The sequence below is a fragment of the Nelusetta ayraudi genome, unplaced genomic scaffold, assembly GCF_046127955.1.
Source record: "Nelusetta ayraudi isolate G7.1 ecotype Tasmania unplaced genomic scaffold, CSIRO-AGI_Nayr_v1 ptg000019l, whole genome shotgun sequence".
Lineage (NCBI taxonomy): Eukaryota > Metazoa > Chordata > Actinopteri > Tetraodontiformes > Monacanthidae > Nelusetta > Nelusetta ayraudi.
The window spans coordinates 2,440,429-2,460,586 of NW_027466069.1; the positions used below are offsets into that span (position 1 = coordinate 2,440,429).

The 20,158-nt window shown below is 44.7% G+C and overlaps 2 protein-coding genes across 2 annotated transcripts; one reads left to right on the forward strand and one right to left on the reverse strand.

The window, feature by feature from the left end:
* Positions 1–545: 545 nt before the first annotated feature.
* Positions 546–2,998, reverse strand: dnajc22 (DnaJ (Hsp40) homolog, subfamily C, member 22). The gene is made up of 4 exons (XM_076026261.1): positions 2,873–2,998; positions 1,700–2,307; positions 1,311–1,603; positions 546–1,195 (listed from the first exon to the last, which is right to left on the reverse strand). Exons 2-4 carry the CDS (start codon positions 2,244–2,246, stop codon positions 1,019–1,021), a joined length of 1,017 nt encoding a protein of 338 aa, XP_075882376.1. The 5' UTR covers positions 2,247–2,307; positions 2,873–2,998; the 3' UTR covers positions 546–1,018.
* Positions 2,999–4,308: 1,310 nt separating this feature from the next.
* On the forward strand, positions 4,309–18,759 carry lmbr1l (limb development membrane protein 1-like). The gene is made up of 17 exons (XM_076026263.1): positions 4,309–4,534; positions 8,887–8,971; positions 11,074–11,107; positions 11,367–11,506; positions 12,008–12,111; positions 12,216–12,339; positions 13,244–13,312; positions 13,416–13,480; positions 13,588–13,660; positions 13,770–13,856; positions 13,941–14,017; positions 14,127–14,204; positions 14,283–14,356; positions 15,109–15,199; positions 15,298–15,364; positions 16,158–16,319; positions 16,908–18,759. The coding sequence occupies exons 1-17, from the start codon at positions 4,472–4,474 to the stop codon at positions 16,991–16,993; spliced, it is 1,479 nt and encodes a 492-aa protein (XP_075882378.1). The 5' UTR covers positions 4,309–4,471; the 3' UTR covers positions 16,994–18,759.
* Positions 18,760–20,158: the final 1,399 nt, after the last annotated feature.

Here is a 20,158-nt window from a genome sequence, read left to right on the forward strand (position 1 = left end):
CTCTCTCTCTTTTTTTTTTTTTTTTTTTTTTTTTTTTTTTTTTTACCTGGGAATCCCAAACAACTTCCGGGCCCATGCTGGGATGCAGACCAAATAATTGTACAACAGAGCTCTTGATTCGAAGATCGTCGAATGCATCGATACGTGCCGTCAGCCATTGGTGTATTAATTATTATAATTATTATAATATTTATTTATTTATTTATTTAATTAATTCGCAGAGGGTCTCGCAGGATTAATGGGAGGACAGCAAGTTTCTGCGCGTTGATAGTTTACGACATCTTTGGAGAGACACCAGTTAGGCTCAGAAAAACGCAGCACACCGGTGACTTTAGTTAATCTATTTGAGGTTGTAGCATGACCATTTTATAGAGTATAAGAGTAATAATAACAGTTAAATCTCTTCTGCTTCGCAGTCCAAGACCATGCAAATGTCTCTATTTCCCCTCATTATATATTTAATTTATTTATTGTGATGTGACTATTTGCATGTGGAATCAAATGGTGTAATAAGCGCTAGCACGTCAACGTTTAAAGAAAGCAAGTGAAGCGTAATGACATTTAATGGAGACGGCATACTTCAAACATACAACCACAAGATGGCAGCACTCTGCTGACTAAGATCAACCGTGCCGATAGAGCGAGCGACTCTCAAATGGTGCGTCACGGCTCACCAGTGCCCCACGCGGACAGGCCAGAGGTGCCTCGGGAATTTCTCACAGCCGTGGAGCATCATGGACAACGCAGTTTCCCAACATGTAAAAATAGCGAATGAATCAGCTTATGGTTTTGAATACGTCTAGTTTCCTGTTAGAGGTAACACGTAAATAAAAATCCCCTTGAAAATTTAGAATGCATGAAGAGATTATTATTAAAAAAAAAAAAAAAAAAAAAAAAATCAACCACACAACATTTCATGTAGCACACAGAGTGGTCTCTGCATTATATAGGGGCCAAGAGTCTCATGGGTGACTCTGTATGTAACAATTGTGGTGAGTCAGTAGGACGTTAAAGGCGATCATTTGAATCGATTAGGTTTATGCCTTCGTAGCAGGACCTCGTAAGCCTCATGGATCCTCAGGAACTTGGCCTCGGCGTCCTTGCTGGGGTTATGGTCTGGGTGCCACATCTTTGCTAGCTCCCTGTAGCTTTGACTTATCTCCTGAACAGTGGCCTCTTCTGCCAGCGACAACACCTGCAAAGAAAAAGAAAGGCGGAAAAAAAATTGGGTATCCTGGGCAAGTTGTGCAGCACAGCGAGTTGTCTTTTTTCCACTCATATGAGTAACAAATTTTCACAAGATGGCTCACTTTCAAAGCCTCGCGTTCCCTTTCAGTGTATTCTCTCAGCAGTATTTCCAACACCTTCTTCCAGACTTCCTCGTAGTAACTCCCTCCAGTAAAGAAACACAGGATCCGATAAGGCATCAAGAGGATGTACTCCAGCATGCTTCTGAGCCAAGGCAGAAACCAGAACACATCCAGCAGCGCTGCCATGCAGTCAGACAGGTAGTACAGTGTGGCTGTGGTATTGTGGAAAATGCAGTAAGCTAGTGGAGCAGAGAAGGCCAGCCAGGCTAGGCCGAGCCTGTAGAGACGTGGACCTGCGCACAGGACAGACGCAAGAAGCCATGCTCGTGTGAGCTTTTGCATATCTTTTAAAATGTATTTTAATATTGACATTCAGAATGACCTCTTACCTATTTCCTGTTTGCTTCCAGGTGCTTGCGGTGGTTTGTACCGACGGTTTTGTGCCGCAGTGACACTGGCCACTATGCTTATGGGCAAGGGCGACAAGGTGCTGCCATAGAATATAGGGGACGTTATGAGGCAAGACGTCAACGTTTTTGAGAGGTCAGAGGTCTGCTGGCCGGCATTGGACACGAGGTGCACGCCTGCGCCCACTGACAGAGGCAGAACGATCAAGTAGAAAAAACTCAGGGATTGAAGTCCAATCAGTGCCACTGTGCCGAAGTAGATCCCCACACACACCTGTCCGGCAAACCTTACAGGCGCAACCGGTGGTGGGATCTCGCTGCGGTGCCTATGTTTGCCTCCTTCTTCCCGATTGGCTTCATTCACATAGGTAGGGATGCGTACGAACTCTCGGAGCCAGCCAAAGCCAAAGCCCCCCAGCGTTAGCATCCAAAGCAGTGCATGGCTGTCTCTACCCAAGTATAAATGGTGGAGGCCCAGAGGGCCGCCAAATGCCCACAGGGCATAGGTCATCACGAGACGTTTCGCCATCCTCGGCCTTCAGTTGGATCAGTCCTCGTAAGTGTGAACAGAAGTCATTCTTGCCAAGTTCCTGCAACCACAGAAAGTCTTGAACTGTGACTTTTTCTTTAATACACATCTCAGAAACTGGACTTTTTCATTCTTTTTTAAAATAAATCTGCAGTTGAAGTGCAACATTAATAAATCTGTTGTAGTCTATTGTTTTCCAATAGAGCTGTATAGTAAAACGTCTCAAACTTCTCAACGTACATGGACACAGAGAGCCTGCATTAAATACTTCAGTGTTTCCCTCTGAGACACTGGCAAAGGGATTTATAATCTCTGCCATGCAGTTGTGTGGTTAAATAATATATTATATAAGAAGGATTTATTGTAGCTTGTGATGGGCAATGTCATCAGAGTTAATACACCAGCGAGAACGCAGGTTAGTAAGCTTCTTCTGATCAGATTTTTTTTTTTTAACACAAATCTATTTGGCTTGTGTGTTATGTTCAAAACAAGTCAGACACTGACGTAACAAGCACAGCAAGAATTTCGGGCAAAAACAGGAGACAATCCAAAGTCCGCTAACCTGACAGTCCAATTTATTCACACTTAAAAAATACAATACTGACAAGGATAAATGTGTTACTTACACACTTTTGTCGTCTCCGGTGTTTTCAGTGAGCTGGTCGAAGTGTTGTTGCAACAGTTGGACTTTGGTTTATGGCACTGACATGACACTACAGCCTCAGTGCACGTTGCATCAGTTTGTCTGAACTAACACACTGGGAAAGTGTTCTATAGATTGGTCTTTTCAAATTATAACATGTGAATGCGGCGTAAACATTTTCGAAGCTGTATCCTTAGAAAAACACACCACTATAACAATCAGCCATTTAAATGGAAGGATTTTAAGTTAAGAGTATTAATACTTATTCACATTCGTAGGTAGGTGTGAACATTTGTCCCTGCATTATTCACACTTTTGACCTACTAACTAGTGGAAGTGGAAAAACCGCATGTTAACAAAAATATTTAGACGAGCACAAAGGACAATTTTATTGTAAGTATAGAAAAGGTTTCAAAAGGGCAAACAAATAGAATTACCATGTCACTCCTGAATACATGTCTTGTTTTTAATCAAAGTGTTTTCCCCAATCCAGGAGGTTCTTTTTCATTAACATAAGTGGACAGCTGAATGAATGAATGAATGAATGAATGAATGAATATTTTATGGGGGCAACTCTCGTGTGCTCTCCGAGCCTTGCTATGGAGGTATTTTCGGTGTGCGAGCACCTCCTGGTGGAGAGAAACTCACATACTGTGAGTTTTGTGGCTCATCCTATTGTTTACTACACACCAGCTCAACAGGGAGCAATATGTTGACCAAAGGCAATATATATTGCTGCCTTTAATCACGAGTCAAAAAAGAGCAATACGTATCATTCATAAAGTTGGGTACCTGGATCATACGCAGCCGTTATTCCTACAGTCAAAGATATCAAAATTTGAAAATTTGGTTAATCATTAAATGGCGCAGATAATGCTTGAGATTAAAAATTAAACATTAACAACAAACGTTAAAGAAATGTTTATGTTCAAATGTATCATTTAAGAGGTTCTTTTAATTTTGAAATTCCATGTGCCCACACCACACAAAAAAAGCATTGTGTATTTCTGCTTAGGGAGTAAGAAAATCAGTAAAGGGATGCTACCATCACTGACCTGTTGCTTCATAACTACTCGTTCCTGAACTTGCAGATTTTTATTTTCTCTTTCTGAAGCATACCTAATGCTAGGGTGATGCTGAATTACTGAGGGCGAGGGATTCATTTTTGTGATCGGTGGGATTCAAGAAGTCTCCACAATTGTATCTCATTCTGTTGCTTTTGTCATTTCTGTCAGCATTTTCAATATAAACTGTCAAAAATCAACCTGTCAATATTAAAATCACAAAAACAAAACAAAACAAAAAAACGACTGTATATTCCACTGTCAAGCTATCTGCGCTCGCATTAGCCCCGCCCACGCTCCGCCCCTTGCATGTTTTGTCCCCACCCCCAGCCGGGACTGAAAGCGCCAGCAGCGGGGTTCACTCGGAGAACCACGGCCGCGCTGCAGTCTACAAGAGTCGGCGACACGTCTTGGGCTCTCCGCGCAGCCAGGATGATGCTCGACGCCGGAGCTGTTTTATCCGTTCCGCCCTTCCAGCGCTCCCAAGCCTGAAAGACTCGCGGTTATGCTCCCGGAGAATGGAAACGGACGACGTGTCGGTCAGGGAGCAACTTTTCCACAACCGTGTGCGGGAGACCATAGTAAGTGACGCCGGGGAAGCTCGCCCGTTGACGGCGGACGGTTAAAATTGCAAATGAAGGTCTCCCCTCCACCCCCCACCCCGACCCTCCTCACTCCCTCCCCCCCCGAATCCAATTCTTTACAACCGCCACCGTGCATCTGTACTAGCTTGCTCAATGTTTGCTCACACACCAAACGAGAACATTTGCGCTTTCGAGGTCCTGCGTTCGAGTGTCGAATAACGGCGTCTTGAACGAGAAGTTCGCTGTCTTTGTTAGACGCTGCAGTGAGAGTTTTCTCCGCTGTTAGCTTAACTTCTGGGTCGGCGGACGTCAGCGGGTCCAGGATGCAGCTGCAGCAGTTAGGGAAGGCAACATGTTAGCAAGTGAAGGAGCAACATCGCGTTTTACACAGCATTGTGTGGTTCGTCTCTTCCGTTAAGGAGACTTGAAAGATCCTTGTGCTTTTGTTCGTCTTGGCTTCGCTTCCCCACAATGTCTTGTTTGGTCGTGGTGCTGTTTTCCTCCTGTTTTTTTGTGTGTGTGTGTGTGTGTGTGTGTGTGTGTGTGTGTGTGTGTGTGTGTGTGTGTGTGTGTGTGTGTGTGTGTGTGTGTGTGTGTGTGTGTGTGTGTGTGTGTGCGCGCACCACCGACAGCTAGTTGAACTTCAGACTTGCCGAGTTCTGTAAAGTTACAGCGAAGCCCATTTACACCGACCTTTAGTCCTCCAGTTTTACAGTCCAGATACGTGCTAAAACGGTGCAACTGTGGCGTTTGTCCAATGGTATTTTTATTTGTGGTATTTGTTTTTTATTTTTTTCACCTTTTAAAATGTACATTTGTTGTTGTTTTTTTGTGATGTAGTTGTTCATGTTTCCTTTCATCCTAATGAATGAATATACATAAGCACCAGTATTGTATAAACAAAGTGTAGATATAAGAAAGCTAATACGTGAACTTTGGGTTGTTACCAAAGTTTGAATTTTCTCTTTTGTTTAAAAGAGTGTGTGGACGGACTAATACATTGTACTTGCCAAACAAAGCTCAGAAAAAAAAGTCATGTGAAGCAAAATAAGTCTCAGCCAAAGTGTCTGTACCAGCTTACCATTAAGACTAGAACCATTCTTAAAGGAACTTTGTGTGATTGGCTAGTTGCACGCGCCTTGTTCATCACAGTCAGAGGCAATTACACCAGCTGAAGATGCCGTGCTGCAAACTGCCCCTGTGTATGTCTTTAACAGCACCGTTTTCCCTCCTCCCAGCAGTCAATTAAATGCCCGTGTTTACTCCAATGGCCTTCTTCTGGCGTCGTCCCTTTCATCAGAAGACTTAATGCTATTAGTCGACACCCACTTCCTAAGCCAGTGGCAGGCCTGAGGATTCCTTCTTACCTCATCTCGCCTCTCCCACCTTGGTCAGCATGCCCTTTCATCTGGCTTCAAGCCCAGCCTGTAATAGACCAGCTGGTTAATTAATAGAATTGGCCACACAAGTGTGAACGCAGTTAGGGCATTTTGAATGGGAAGGAACTGAATTGGTAACAAGTTGACGTAAGACCTTTGCTTTCCAACTAATTGTTTTCAGACTGTACGAATCCCATTAATGCAGTTTTCTTTTTTTAATGGAAGAAGGTTCTCTTTAAAAAAAAAAAAAAACTGGCCTTAAGAATGGCAACACAGTGCCTGGGGGCGTTGGCGTTCTCCTGGATATTTTCGTTACGTCCTGAATGAGCTGTGAAGTATTCGTAAAGTTGTTTTGGTAGGCCTGCCACTGCTAGAATGAGTCCCCACTACCTCAGTGCTCCTATATATGTTTAGTTGATGGATTGTGGTCGAGTCAAATCAATTTTAAAACAAGAGTTCATCAGTGTCAGTCTTCTTGTTTGGCACTTGTGTCAGTACCTGTTTTTAAGAGTCACAAGAGTGAAGTTAGTTTGTGTGCTGTTAGGTGAGAAAAGGCCGTGGAAGATGGAAGCGCTGTGGCCACCGCTGGCGGGAAGAAGAAGAAGAGGAGGAGAAGATGAGACCCTGTTCATCCACTCCTTATTATCACCCCATTGGGATTGATAAAGTCTGATGGAAAATTAGTAGAGCTGGTAGAACTGTTGTAAAGGTTGCTTGTTCATGGAGTGAAATGGGCTGATGCAGACGTGCAGAAGGCTGGATTGCTTTGGTGCACATGCTTTGCAACCACTGAAACAACGAACGGTGTAAGGTTATTGCCCTCAATCAGATGAATTTGTTTATTCATGCATGGACATACAATCTGAATAGTAATAAAAACACTTAATCATTGTTGACAATAAATTTGTATGAAAAAAAAACCTTCACCTAGCATACTTAGTTTTGGGTTGAGGTTATTGTTTTTCCATCTCTCTCACTCTCTCTGAGCTAACATTTCAGGTTGTTTCTGGCAAGTGAATAACTCTGAAATACGTCAGTCTATCCTCTTACCAGAAACAAAGGCTGATATGCTTTGCCTGAGCGTGCTTGGCGGGATGAAGGCATATGAGCTGCGAAACACGCTGACGCTGCAGTGATGTGCTCGGCTGCTGCCACCTGACCGGCCGCTGAACCTTTGAAAAACATTCCAGTGTGATTTTGATTGTTATTTTTTTTATTTTTGCTTCAGATGCTGACATTGAGTTTAATCAAAAGTTCAAATCAAAAGAATCAACTGTGCTGGTCCGCTCCTCAGCTGTCGGCACTGCCAGTCAGCTGGTGCCCCAATACATTTGGAAAGATCAATAATCTGACCTTTCACCTCCTTCTTACCCAATACCCATCCTTGATTCCCTGCTTTGCTTTTGTTGGATTAACCACTAGAAAGCTCCTTGCCTAATTGTTCAACAGCACTCAAAATTTTGGTAGTCAGAGCTGCTTAATTGTGTATAATAGCCCATTGTGTGTTTGTCTTTGATGCAGTTGGTATCCATAATGTTCCCCACTGACACCACTAAAACACTGCATGTTGTCTCAGAGGAATTCTACTGCAAGGAATGATTGGATATTGTATCAGCCTAGTGCAGTGTCAATAAAAAAAGCCATTTGAATTTTTCCAGTTTGCTTTTAAATTAGTCAGACTGAGCAAAGATAAAGTAATGATGGTTGGTTTTAGGGCCACCTCAGGAAGGAAGCTAGAGTGACGCGCAAAATGATGATTATTACGAAACCTCTCTCAGACCTTTTGGTCAGACAGGATATTAAGGCTTCTCTGCCGCCATCTGCGCTTCATCAGCGCGTCGTGCCATGCAGCAGAAATGTCGACTCTCAAAAATGCGACAATGACGTGTCTTTTTAGGATTTTAATGCTACTATATTATGGCAATTTCACTTAGCCAGTGTTTTCTAACTATAACTTATGTCACTCAGTGGTCTGGCATGAACTTCCAGAAATGAGTCCTAGGCAGCACAAAGTTTAAACCAAGTGTCTTTTTGCTTGATGCTGTAAAAATCTTTCTGTTGTCTGGAGATCTTCACAGAATCTTTGTATAATTGACTGTCCAGGCTCCTTTAATGCAAGTCAGCATGCGTGGACACTACTTCTTCATGATGTCAATCCCTCAAATGGGTTAAATAGACCTCCAGACACTTAAACCAGATGGGGGGAGGTGCAGCCATATACTGTAACATTTGGTTGTTTGGCCAAATGCCTCAGTGACCATCTTACAATGCCACTTTGTTCTGGTGTAGCCCAAAAGAAATGGTTCATTGAAACCAATAGTAACTGATCGCAGTTATTCTCTCTCAGCACATTGAGTGCGTTGCAGTCTCTCACCAGACCGCTGTGTTTGGGATCCCCCCCCCCAGTGCATTTGTCACGCAGACTTGATGAGGTTTTGACAAACGGGCAACCACGACCTGAGTGAGTTCTACTTGAAAACAATAGAGCGTTTGCACAGAAGGGACACTCCCCACCACGCTAGTGCTCGGATGATTGGACAAAAGATTTCGTTTTGGAGCTCTGCCTGACGAGGGATTATGCAGTGCTTGAGGTTTAGCCCAAATATTTTGGTGTGTCTGCTGTAATGTCAGACGATGATGCTTATAAACAGAGCGAAGGCTGCCTGGTATTAACCCCTCTCCCATGTACTCCCCCTAATCCCTCCAGTTCAATCAGCCACACTCTCTCCGTTTGTTATTATGCACACGACTGAGGGTCAGTCTGGCCCTTTCAGCACGGGTGGATTTTTTTTTTTTTTCTTGACCTCCTGCTTATTTATCTACACAAAAGAACTGAAAGTGCTTGGTTTTTGACGAAACATGTCGAGGTTGCATTTGTAATATTCAAACAAGATAATGATCTTGACTTTTTTCTTTTCCTCCCTTGTGATTCATGAACTTGTTTTCTCTTTTTTTTTTTGTCCTTTGCAGATCTGTGTGCTCCTGTTTGCCTGCCTGTACATCGTTTGCTACTTCATCCTCACCCATTTTAAGAAGAATGCAGAGTTTGTGACAGGTGGGTTTGGAAGTCAGTCTCTTCCAGGAATGCTGGGTAGGGACATCGATGACGTGAAAAGCACGCTGATGACGGCAGCGTGTTGTTTTTTTTTTTCCCCTTTGTCTTAGTTTGCCTTTTGTTCGTGGGCCAAACCATGAGAATGTTGTTGTTGTTGTTGTGACGCTAACCTTCTCGTTTGTCGCTAAATAAATGTGCTGGGGTTCAGGAGTGGCAGCTTCTGGCCAGAAAGCGTTTGGCTATGCGGCTGCTTTCTCCCCAAGGTTCTAAATTCGTTCACCTCAACATGCGATGCTCCTAATCAGGGCTCATACTTTGAAAGCTGCGTTCTGTGCTCGCTGACCACGAACACATGTCTGGCTTTGCAAACCGCATCACTCGCATGCCCAAGACGCTGGACCTTGGCTCGTGCACTCCGGAGGTGCACAGGTCTCACAGGTGTTGCGTAACATGCGACCAACACCTCAGGCAGAATCCCAGTGGGACGTGAAGCAGGCCGGGAAGATGAATGTTTGTTGTCGCAAGACAAACAGAGTTGCACCACTGAGCTGTAGCCCTTTTGTAAAGGTGAGCCCGAGGTAGATATGCTTAGGTGCGTGAATGATAACACACTAACGTTAACTTTATTTACATGAACTTTGAAAAGATAGAGGGGAAAGTCCTCAGGAAGCTCTCTGCTTTCACACAAGCGCGTCTTGAAAATCCTGTTTTGCAAAGTGAACTCCGGCTGAAGGTGTCGTCACTCAGAGTTGTCACTGTATTTTGTTTGTTGCCAACAGTGTTGCCATCTGAGAACTTTGTTTGCTGCACGCCACAATTTGCATGATGCGTCCGTACCTCGCGTCCTTGGATCAACTGTTCGCTTCCTGTTAAGAATGAACAAATAAAGGCAGTTCAGCTGCGCTGAGAGTTGCGTAATAAATTCAATATCTGGCCACAACTGGAAGCAGATGTAGGGCGTCGTCGGAGTCGGGTCTCTCCGCTCCGATGAGGCTGGGCTGGATTACAAGCTGAGAGACAGCCAGCACTTTTCCCTTCCAGAGGAGAGGGGCTGCTACACACTGCTCGTAAACATAGCTGGCACAGCGGCACTGACAGAGCTGTTGTGCCCTGTGGCTAAATGATAATTGTGCAATAGGAGGCAACAAGGTTGTTTTTGTCGCAGCGCAGTCAGGAACTTGGTTTTCACTTCGGGCCAAGTTCACCTTGAGAATCAACTGCTGCGCCAAAGTCTGGCATGGGAACTCACTTTGCAGGAATTCAGTCTTTTCTTTGAGAGATCTTCGGTGTGTTTGCAGGTTACCTGACACATTTAGGCACTTTATAAGTTGCATGGTAATATCAGGTCTGACACTGCTATTTAAAACACTACACCGTGTGTACTTACTATGGAATTTAGTTTTTTTTCCTCTGGTTTCTGAACAGAATGTTCCAGACGTGTCCCTCCCGAGCCCACTCCCCTCTCCACACTTTTGCTCCCCTCACAGAGCTCTGCAGCAAATGCCTTGAAAAATCTGAAGAATGACAATTTTATATATATCGACAGTTCAGATTGCACATGATTGCATGTCTTATTGGTTTTAATGTCATACTCCAGTGGGGCATCATTGCATGGTGAATTATAACCTAAAGAAATCCCTGAGGACTTCCATGAGAGAGCACATTTAGCCCTTTGTTTACAGCGTTCCTGGTAAAATAGCACTTTGTTGAACTCCATCGAGTTTGTAAGGGGTGGCAAAAGATCAAAGGTGTTCACGGGGTGCATCAACCGCCTCGCTTGGGGTGTGGGATCCCTTCTTTGGAGTTGGATCGGTGCTCTTTGTGACATCACAAAGGGCTCATTTTAAGTAGTGTGTGTTTTAGCGTACGCTTCCTGGAAAGTGGAGCGAACAAACGAACAATAGACTACTGGAAACCCTTGGTGGGGTGAATGTTGCGGAATATTAGAGGCACCTTTGAGTTTTACTTACTACTTTGCATCCGCAGAGCCACAGCGACTGTCAGAGTGTTTGTTTGTTGGTTAATCAGGTTACATCTATTGAGGCAACACCGCCTGCCCCACGCGGAACGCTAATTTATTTTTCCTCTCCTCTGTTTTTCAGACGATATTGAAGATGCAACCGTCAACAAGATTGCGTAAGTGAATACCTGCACTGATTAACTGACACCACGGCGTCGGTCTGATTAGCAGGAAGTCGGCGAGCTCATATCTGCCCTCCTGATGACGCTCCGTATCGCGAAGCCCTTTGCCTGTACACGCTGGCACTATGTGGACTCGCCCCCCTGCAGGGGCAGCCTTAGACTTTCACCCGAGTTGTGTTGTCCTGCTGAACACACACACACACACACACACACACTCAGCTTGTGTCCCTCTTTGTCCTATTTTTACCTCCAGGCTGTGGCTGTGCACCTTCACTCTGTCGGTCGCAGTGTCCGCCGTCCTCCTGCTGCCCATCTCTATTCTGTCCAATGAGGTGCTGCTCAGCTTCCCGCAGAGCTACTACATGCAGTGGCTCAATGGATCTCTCATACGCGGTACATTTCTATGCTTTTTTTTGTTTTTTTTTCCAATCATGCTGTAGCTGTCGAAACAAACAACAGGCTGTGGCGATCTGAACGTAGGTCAGTTCTAATGAGGAATTGCTGTGCAGTCAATACACACCAGGCCTGTGGTCAAACGGATCGTTACTGTGGGTGGACTGGCTGTTGAAAAACTTGCTACTATTTACATGAGTGGCACCCGCCAACTTCAAATAATGTCCCGTTAGCATATCAGTGACGAAGCAAATGTGTAAATGTCAACAGATGATTAAATATTGAACCATATCTTAACATAGTGTAATATCATTGTAATTTATTTGCATATGTGTGACAAAGTGAAGTGACACTGGCACTACTGAACGATCACACCCCTCTGTGGTGGACGGCGGTACTGCCAGCATGGCTTATTTTTTCTTTTCTTTCTTTTTTTTTTCTCATTTTGAACATTTTCACTGTGAACTGATTGTTTGCAACGCTTTGTCTTCCTCTGGTCAGGCTTGTGGAACCTAGTGTTCCTCTTCTCCAACTTGTCCCTGGTCTTCCTCATGCCCTTCGCCTACTTCTTCACCGAGTCCGAGGGATTTGCGGGGTCAAGAAAGGTGACCCGATTTAGCGATGCATTATATACAGCGGCTCGGCCAACCATTGGACGAAGCTCCCGCTGTGACGGCCTCCGTTGTTGATGTGTGGTTTCCTGCTGCAGGGGGTCATGGGCCGGGTGTACGAGGCGGTGGTGCTGCTGCTGCTGCTGGCGCTGCTCGTGCTGGGCATCGTGTGGGTGGCATCGGCCCTCCTCCATGACAACCTCGCCAGGAAGAGCCTCTACGGTGGGTTTCCGTGCTTTGCAGCCTCCTTGGTCACGGCTAGTTTTGTTTTTTTGTTTGAAGCAGCTAATGCCGCCTCTCTTCCTGGTAGGGATGTTAACAATTAATCGATTATTGATTGTCGATTAAGAATTTAATTGATTAAATTAAATTAGTCGCAATTAATTTATTTTTACTCAGGTAGTTGATATCATTATAAAAGTGTAGTGGCAGGAAAGAGTAATTCACCTGTAGATTCTGTGATGGTCATAATATACCTAGAACAATTTACCTTTAAACAACTTAAAAAAAAAATAAAAAATGTTGAAATATGACCCATTAGAAGTCAGCTTAAAGTCAGAGGATAAATGTTCAGGGTGTCTGTACTGCTCTCTAATGTAATAATGGGTCACATTGGACCCTCAACATCATTTAAGGGTTAAATAATGTGTTTCTTACACATTTTTCATTGTGAAATTTAGGTTCTCAGGAAAAATCGCTACTTATCAATGAATCGTTAATCGATCTACAAGGTCACTCAACTAACAATTGATGAATTCATCGATAATTTGCATCCCTACTTCCTTGCATTGGTTAACTGTGTGAAAAAGAAATAAAAAAAAAAAACAGGTTGTACATGAAATAAAGGATGATCTCAAAGAGGACAAGGCATAGGATTGAATAAGCCAATGTTTCTTCCTACTCCTTTTCAGACATGTTGTGTTAATATTAATTCGGGTCTGAGCCACAGCGAAGGCCTGCTCTCATCAGAGCAGGTCTTCGGCAGGCGAATGCTCGATTGTTATTGTATTTGTTCTTGACTAATTTAAGTTTTCATTTTTTTCTTTTGTTTTTGTTACTTATTGTTGTTTGTTTTACTCACACATTTGAAGTAAAGCAGTCATTCATTCTTTCCTTGCTATTCCAGACCTGTGGGAGTACTACATTCCCTACCTTTACTCAGGCATCTCTCTGTTTGGAGTGCTGCTGCTCCTTTGTAAGTTTTTATTTATTTTAAATCTCAGAACGCAGTACCTCAGTTGGCAGTAAGGTGTCTCCTGTATCAAACATTCATCATTGCCTGTGTGTTTTTCTGTCAGTGAGCACTCCCTTTGGCCTGGCTCGAATGTTCAGTGTCACGGGCAACCTCCTGGTCAAACCACGGGTGAGTGAAAGACCCGGGACGTAGCTTGGTCACCACATGTTGTCGCTTGTTCATCGGTTGTCGCGTGTTTTTTATTTTATTCATTTATTTTTGTCTGTTTCCTGTAGCTGTTTGAGGATGTAGAGGACACGCTGAGCTGCACAATGTTCGAAGAAGATTCGCTCTTAAGGAAGCTCAACGGTAAATGCATCTTCATTAAATACGCTCAGTTTCCCCCTTTTGCGTGACCATTTGCTGTAGCTGAGGGACTTTTTCTTTCTTCTCCTCTCTCGCTGTTGTTGGTCCGCAGCCGGGCGGACGTCCTGCTGGGTCATGCTGAACATGGAAGCCATGCAAAAGGAGTACCAAACGGTTCAAAGCAAGCGCATCGCTCTGGGTAAGAAGCCCCGGGGAGCCTGTTTGCAGCACGTCCTCGGTCACAGCATTCAGGAGTTCTAACTGCTGTTGTTCCTCCTGGCAGAAATGCGGAGGAAAGCCTCCCCGTGGCAGAGGAACCTGGGTTTCCCGCTGGTCATGCTGGTGCTCCTCGCGCTGACGGTACCCAACTGCTTCATCGACGAGCCATCTTTCCCCCATGTTTAGTTAAAGGGGCGACAACGGTTTGCTGTTTGCTGAACTCCGCTGGCCCCCCCTTTTTTTTTTGCAGGTGATGTGCGTGCTGATGGTCTGTTTCAACGTGCTGGAGCTGCTCCTGGATGAGAAGGCCATGCCCATGGGAATGGAGGTTAGCATTTGAGAAACGTCAAAAACAATCTCAGTCAAATGTCAGTCTCACCGACGGTTGTGGTCTTCTATGTTTCAGGACCCTCACCTGGGGATGGCGTCCTTCTCTATGTTTGGTTCCCTGGGTGCTGCAGTTCAAGTTGTCCTCATACTGCATCCTTTTTTCTGCTTTTAAGTCCACTGGCGTTTCATTGTGACGCTGCAGAGCAACGTTAATTTTGACAGCAAAATTTGATTTCGTTTTAGTCGTAGTCCTCTTGACTAAAATGTTATTTAGTTTTAGTCATAATTTAATCATCTAAATTGTTTTAGTCTATATTTAGTTGACAAAATATCATAATCGTTTTAGTCGACTAAAATTATAGTAGATTTAGTCGATTCCTGATCTCTTTGCGCCACAAGTATTTTATTTTCTTTCATATCAAACGTGAAGTGCGTCCAAATGTCCTGTCCACTCTTCCTCCCCGGTGTTGACGTTTGGTCTCAAACTAGTCTTTACCAGATAATCTCTGTGCAAGTGCTACGTAACTTTCTGACCATGTCGCTCTGATTGGTTTTCTTCCCAACTCCTCCCACCACTTCCTAAAGTGTCTTTCCACAAACAAAATGATCCCTGATTGGATCTCGTCTCTTGCAGACATTTTTGTCGTTTTTATTCGTTGACAAAAATGTCAATGCACCACATCATCATCATCTTGGTCCTCGTGAATGAATTTTTATTTATTCCGTTATCGTCTCGTTTTAGTCAGAAATAAAAGGTTGTTGACGATAACTATGATGAAAATTTTTCGTCAACAAAATTAACACTGCTGCAAGGCCCTCAATGATTCGGTAACATTTAACGAAACGTAATTTTATCTCCAGTTACTGTTCTCGTCAGTTTGTCCTTAACGTCGCCTCGTCAGCTACCTGATGGTGTCCTCGGTGGTGGGCTTCTACAGCTCCCCTCTGTTTACAAGCCTCCTGCCACGCGCCAAGGACACCAACCTCACCCAGGTATCTTTCAGCTACACCTACCACGGGTCGAAAGCTGCTTGCTGAACTTTGCGCCCTCCGTCCTTTAACCAGTCCCTCCTCTCTCACTCTGGTTTCAGATCATTGCAAACTGCGTGTCGCTGCTCATCCTGAGCTCAGCGCTGCCGGTGTTTTCACGCACACTCGGTAAGGACACAACAGCAACATTAAATCTGCCATAATCGGCCACCTTCACACGCTTCAAACCAACCATGAATTGATCAGCTTCACTGGAAGGCAGAAAAATATTCTACGCTTTAGCCGTGCGTTTTTCACTTTAGTGATTGTTCCACAATCAGAAATCTGAATGGTTTATTGAATAAGATATAAAAAACCCACTTTATCTACCTCTTATAGAAAAAATATGTATATTTTATTATGGCTTGACATGGTGTTTTTGGCTGCAGGGACGTTGTCAGATGTTCATCTGTATATTATTTACTGCTCATTTCAACGTCCTCTTGTGCTCAGAGGCCCTAAATCAAATTTTTTGACTGATACAGCCACAATGGGTTGTAAAATTTGACAGAGGGGCTGGAGCAGGAGCAGATGGATAGTGTTTTTGGTGACCCGCCTCATAGGAGAGAAAAAATAAATCATGGGATATGTTGAAAACATATGCTGTAATGTCTATTGAAAATGAACAAAAGCATAAAACAATGGAAAGAATGTATGAAATACAGCTTCTTCCTTTTTTAACTTGCTTACTATTAATCTAATTTCTTTCGGCAGATCAGATTAAAACTCTTAATGGACTTTTTTTCCTTTTCTTTTTTTTTTCTAATGGGCCCCTGAGCCACAATTTGCCTATGCCTACGCTAAATAAACGTTATACTTGTAATTTTTTCTAATGGCCACTGGAGGGCATCGTGAGCCGCAGCTGAAACGGCAGTTGAGGCCTGAATCTGACGTGTTGCCGGTGCTGGTCCTGTGCTTTCAGGCATCACCCGCTTTGATCTCCTGGGAGACTTTGGCCGCTACAACTGGCTGGGGAACTTCTACATCGTCTTCCTGTACAACATGCTGTTTGCTGGCCTCACGTCCGCCTCCCTCATCAAGACGGTCACCTGGGCGGTACAGCGGGAGCTCATTCGTGCCTTCGGTCAGTCTCGATTCTTCTTCTCATTTCACTGTGCTGACTGTGTAGATTTTTCTGCGTGCGTGTGTGCGCGTGTTACGGTTTGGTCCCACCGCTTGCACTTCGGAGCTGCTGTGTCATAACTATCCCCCCGACCCCCATCCCCCCATCCACCCCACCTACGGCCCCACTTCCCGACGGGCTGGTCTCTCTTCCTCAGATAGAACGAATACAATCCTTTCAGGAAAGTGTGAAAGGACAGGAGGAGATTCAGGTTCCCCCGGGGAGCCGCAGGCACACCGCCCCAGATCCCTCGCGGCATACACGCCCTCCGAGCCCTCCACCCAACACAAACAAGAAACACGGGACACGCCAAACGCACACACACACACGCAATCCCCCTTCCTTGCCGGACAGATAGCATCTCTCGCACAGTGGCAGCTCTCCTGCACTTTCCTATCGACAGGGCAGCCTACTTTGGTCCTGTGATTAATGGCCTTTGATTTCTCTTACCTCTTTCTCAGCACTCTCGCACACACTTGCACTCTCACTGCCAAAATGTTTCACGTAGTTGTAATTTTTTTTTTCTTCGTTTTTTCTGTTTTCTTGCAGGTCTTCACAGGCTGCCTTTAACCGTGTCCCGTTCAACCTTCCCGTTCAGACTACTTCTGGCCAGCGGTCTGTCCAAAATCCAGTGACTCTCCTCCCTCCTCCGACCACTGCCTGTTCAAAGGTCTTTTTAGTAACTGAGCCGCTTCAAGTCTGCACCTGTGGCGATTAATTAAGCGTTTGCACCTCGAACCTCGCCGCCAGCTGCCGGGTGTCTCAGGGCGAAGGGACAGGACGAGAAGACGGGCTCTCTGCACTGCCACCAGGGGGAACTTTTCTGGACTTTGAATGACCAATACTGTCAGGGGTTTTGTGTTTTTGTTTTTCTTCTTTTTTTAATATGTATCTGACTTCAAGGGCAACATTCCTGATACGGATTGTTTGCTGAGTCAAGCTGAAACAAAGGGAAAAGGTGCTTGCACCAAGAGCGGCGCCCCGCCTGCTTGTTAAGCTGACGCCTGCCGTTCTAAGGACCCAGACGACGGCGGTGGCTGCCACTGCCCCAATGGCGTATTTGAAAGTCAGCAGTTATTTTGAAATATCATATTTGAACTGACATCATTTCCTCTTCCTGCCGTGGGTCAGTTGAGCTCTCTCTCTCTCTCTCTCTCTCTCTCTCTCTCTCTCTCTCTCTCCCTTCCCCACATTCATTTTCCTCCCGTGGATTGTGTCACTATTTTAAGGTTGGAAGTCCAACTTCCATCTGTTGGCTTTTTCATTCTGCACCCGTGTTATGGTAATTAATGGGAGGAAGTTGGTATTGGAAGCGGAGAGTGTCTGTTGATTGGCCGGGTCGAGCTAATAACCTCGTTATTAAGCTCACTGTATTGGAAAATGAGCATTATTTTTTCTGGTCATTTATTCTGAAATGTTATTTTTGTGGCTCCGCAGGTGACAGACAATTTACTAATTCTGAAGAGCGCTTCAGAATATATTTTTGAACTAGATTTTAAGAAAAGAGAGCTTTATGCTTTGTCTTAAATGAGACTTTTCAATGCCAATCGACAATTTCAAATGACGATCACGTGGTCGAGTGTCTGCCTTTTGACCAATCAGACTGTGAATTGTTAACAATTTGTGTGGGAAGTGCAATATTTTAAAAACAAGCACATTTTGTTTGTCAAAGTAATTGCTTTCTTTATATTTTCAGTATTTTCCTCCATCCCATTCCTCTTTGTTTTTGGGTGAATGCTTAGAATAGATTCCAAAACATGTTGTTTTGGGTTTTTTTTTTAATTGCAAGTCTGACCATCGATCCACGCAAGCCGTTATCTGCCGCAAGTTTCCTTTTTTCCCGTTGAACTCGATGCCATGTTCATATGCTGCGTGCTGTCATCAGCCGTAACGTTGACGTTGCAGCGTCACGGTGTGTTTTTGCTGCTGTATCAGCAGGTAATCGGCATGTTGGTTTGACCAGCAGGGGACAGCGCATCCAAACCCAACACCAGCATCTGCTGTCTGCTGCTGAGTCTTCCAGCACTCGCTGCTTCGTTGTTATCACGTTTTATGTTCGCAACACTCTGAGGTTTACTCATTTCACTCTATGTGGGAATTTCATTTTGTTTTTTCCTTTGGTGGGGTGAGACAGTCTGGAAAATGTACTGTTTTTACTGTTATTTATCTGCATTTTGGGATGTGTACTTCTCATGGTATAACTCTTAGGGTATTTAATAGTTGTCAAAAGCTGTTGAATGTGATACAGTGAAAACAGTTGAACAAAAAAACACTAGAGTTTTTCTCAGTTTTAAAAAAAAAAATCTGTTTATTGTTTACCTTTTTGAAAATTCTGTGTCGTTTTAATCATCGTGACTGTTTTGTCAGAGCAAAGCAATAAAAGAAAGGTCCTTTGTCTTAACGTCTTTGTCTGCTTTTTGTAAATAAACCTTTGATGCTCTCACTCGGCGTTAGCCGCTGCCTCCTGTTGAAGTGGAAGCGGGCCGTGACCGCCGGGCGAAGGCGTACGTCCACCATGTCCCTCCACCCTTTTGTTGCACTTCTTTAATCAGCGGGAGAAGAAAGCCATATTTTGGCCTGTCTGTCAGCGGCGTCCTGCCGCGACGCCACCACAGCCGCAGCCCACGCTTTCCCCGCTGCGATGCAACTGCCAGATAAAAAAAAAAAAAAAAAAAAAAATCCCCCCCGTGTAAATCCGGAGGAGAGGCGACGTTTGCTCGCACTTACTGCCTCACGTCTGCAGCACTCACCCACCTCCTTTTCTTTTCTCTTTCCCTTCCTTTTGTTCATTTCCTCAGCTGTTTTTTTTCCCCCCCTTTGGTGAAGCCAGTGAAGAAACCGCCGATCTTGATTAATTTCTCCCTCTTGATTTTTGTTTGCATTTCTTGTTTTGTTTTGTTGGATGTTTTAATTAGGCCCATCTTTGGGCCGAGGTTTTGTTTTGCAAAACAGTTTCCTCTGCAAGAAGGAAATGAACTTAAAAGTCGCTGTAACATTTCGCTTGCATGCGGAGACTCCAAGGAAGTGACATGTCGGCGTTAGGAATGATTCGCTGCTTCTTAGGGTGTCGGACAGGGAACATTTACTTGTGCTGGTGATTAAATTAACGAAAAACGATTAAATAGACACACTTCTCCAATTGCAATTCCAAGTTCTGCATCCGTGTGATTTTCATCATTATAACTTGCATCATCATCGTCTTTACCACAATAAATAAAAAAAAGTCTGTACGTTTTTATTATTATTCTCAGTAGTTTATCTGGAGAAAACCTTCACGTGTTACACTGTGGTAGCAGCTCTCGCTCAACAGCTGTGTAATTGAGTCGATGCGGGCCCGGCGCGGCGGGTCGCACACACTCCCGGACCAGCTGTCGAGCACGTTGGGGGACAAGACGGGAGACAGGCAACTTGTAATGGGATGAGATAGGCTATCTTTATTGTAAAAACATAAGAATGAAGGCGGAATGATGGGGGGAGGGGAGGCAGATTGGCTTTCCTGACGCTCGCTCGGCCGTTTGAAGTTCATGCCAAAGTGCATTAGGCGCCGCCGTTACCCCCCCGCCACCCACCCACCCCCTCCCCGCTTATTTTTTTGCGCACTTGCATGTAGACGATCACTCACAGGAAAAGGCGAGACTCGCTCTCTAATCAACTGATAATGGTCGCACACTGTCCGACTGCCGTTGCCGCCCGCCGTGCTGCGTGCACGCTCGCGGCACGCTTGCTTCACACAGGCCGGCTGGCGCGGCCCTCTGGCTCTCTGCTCGGCCTGACGGCGCACGTGAACCGGATCTTTCTCG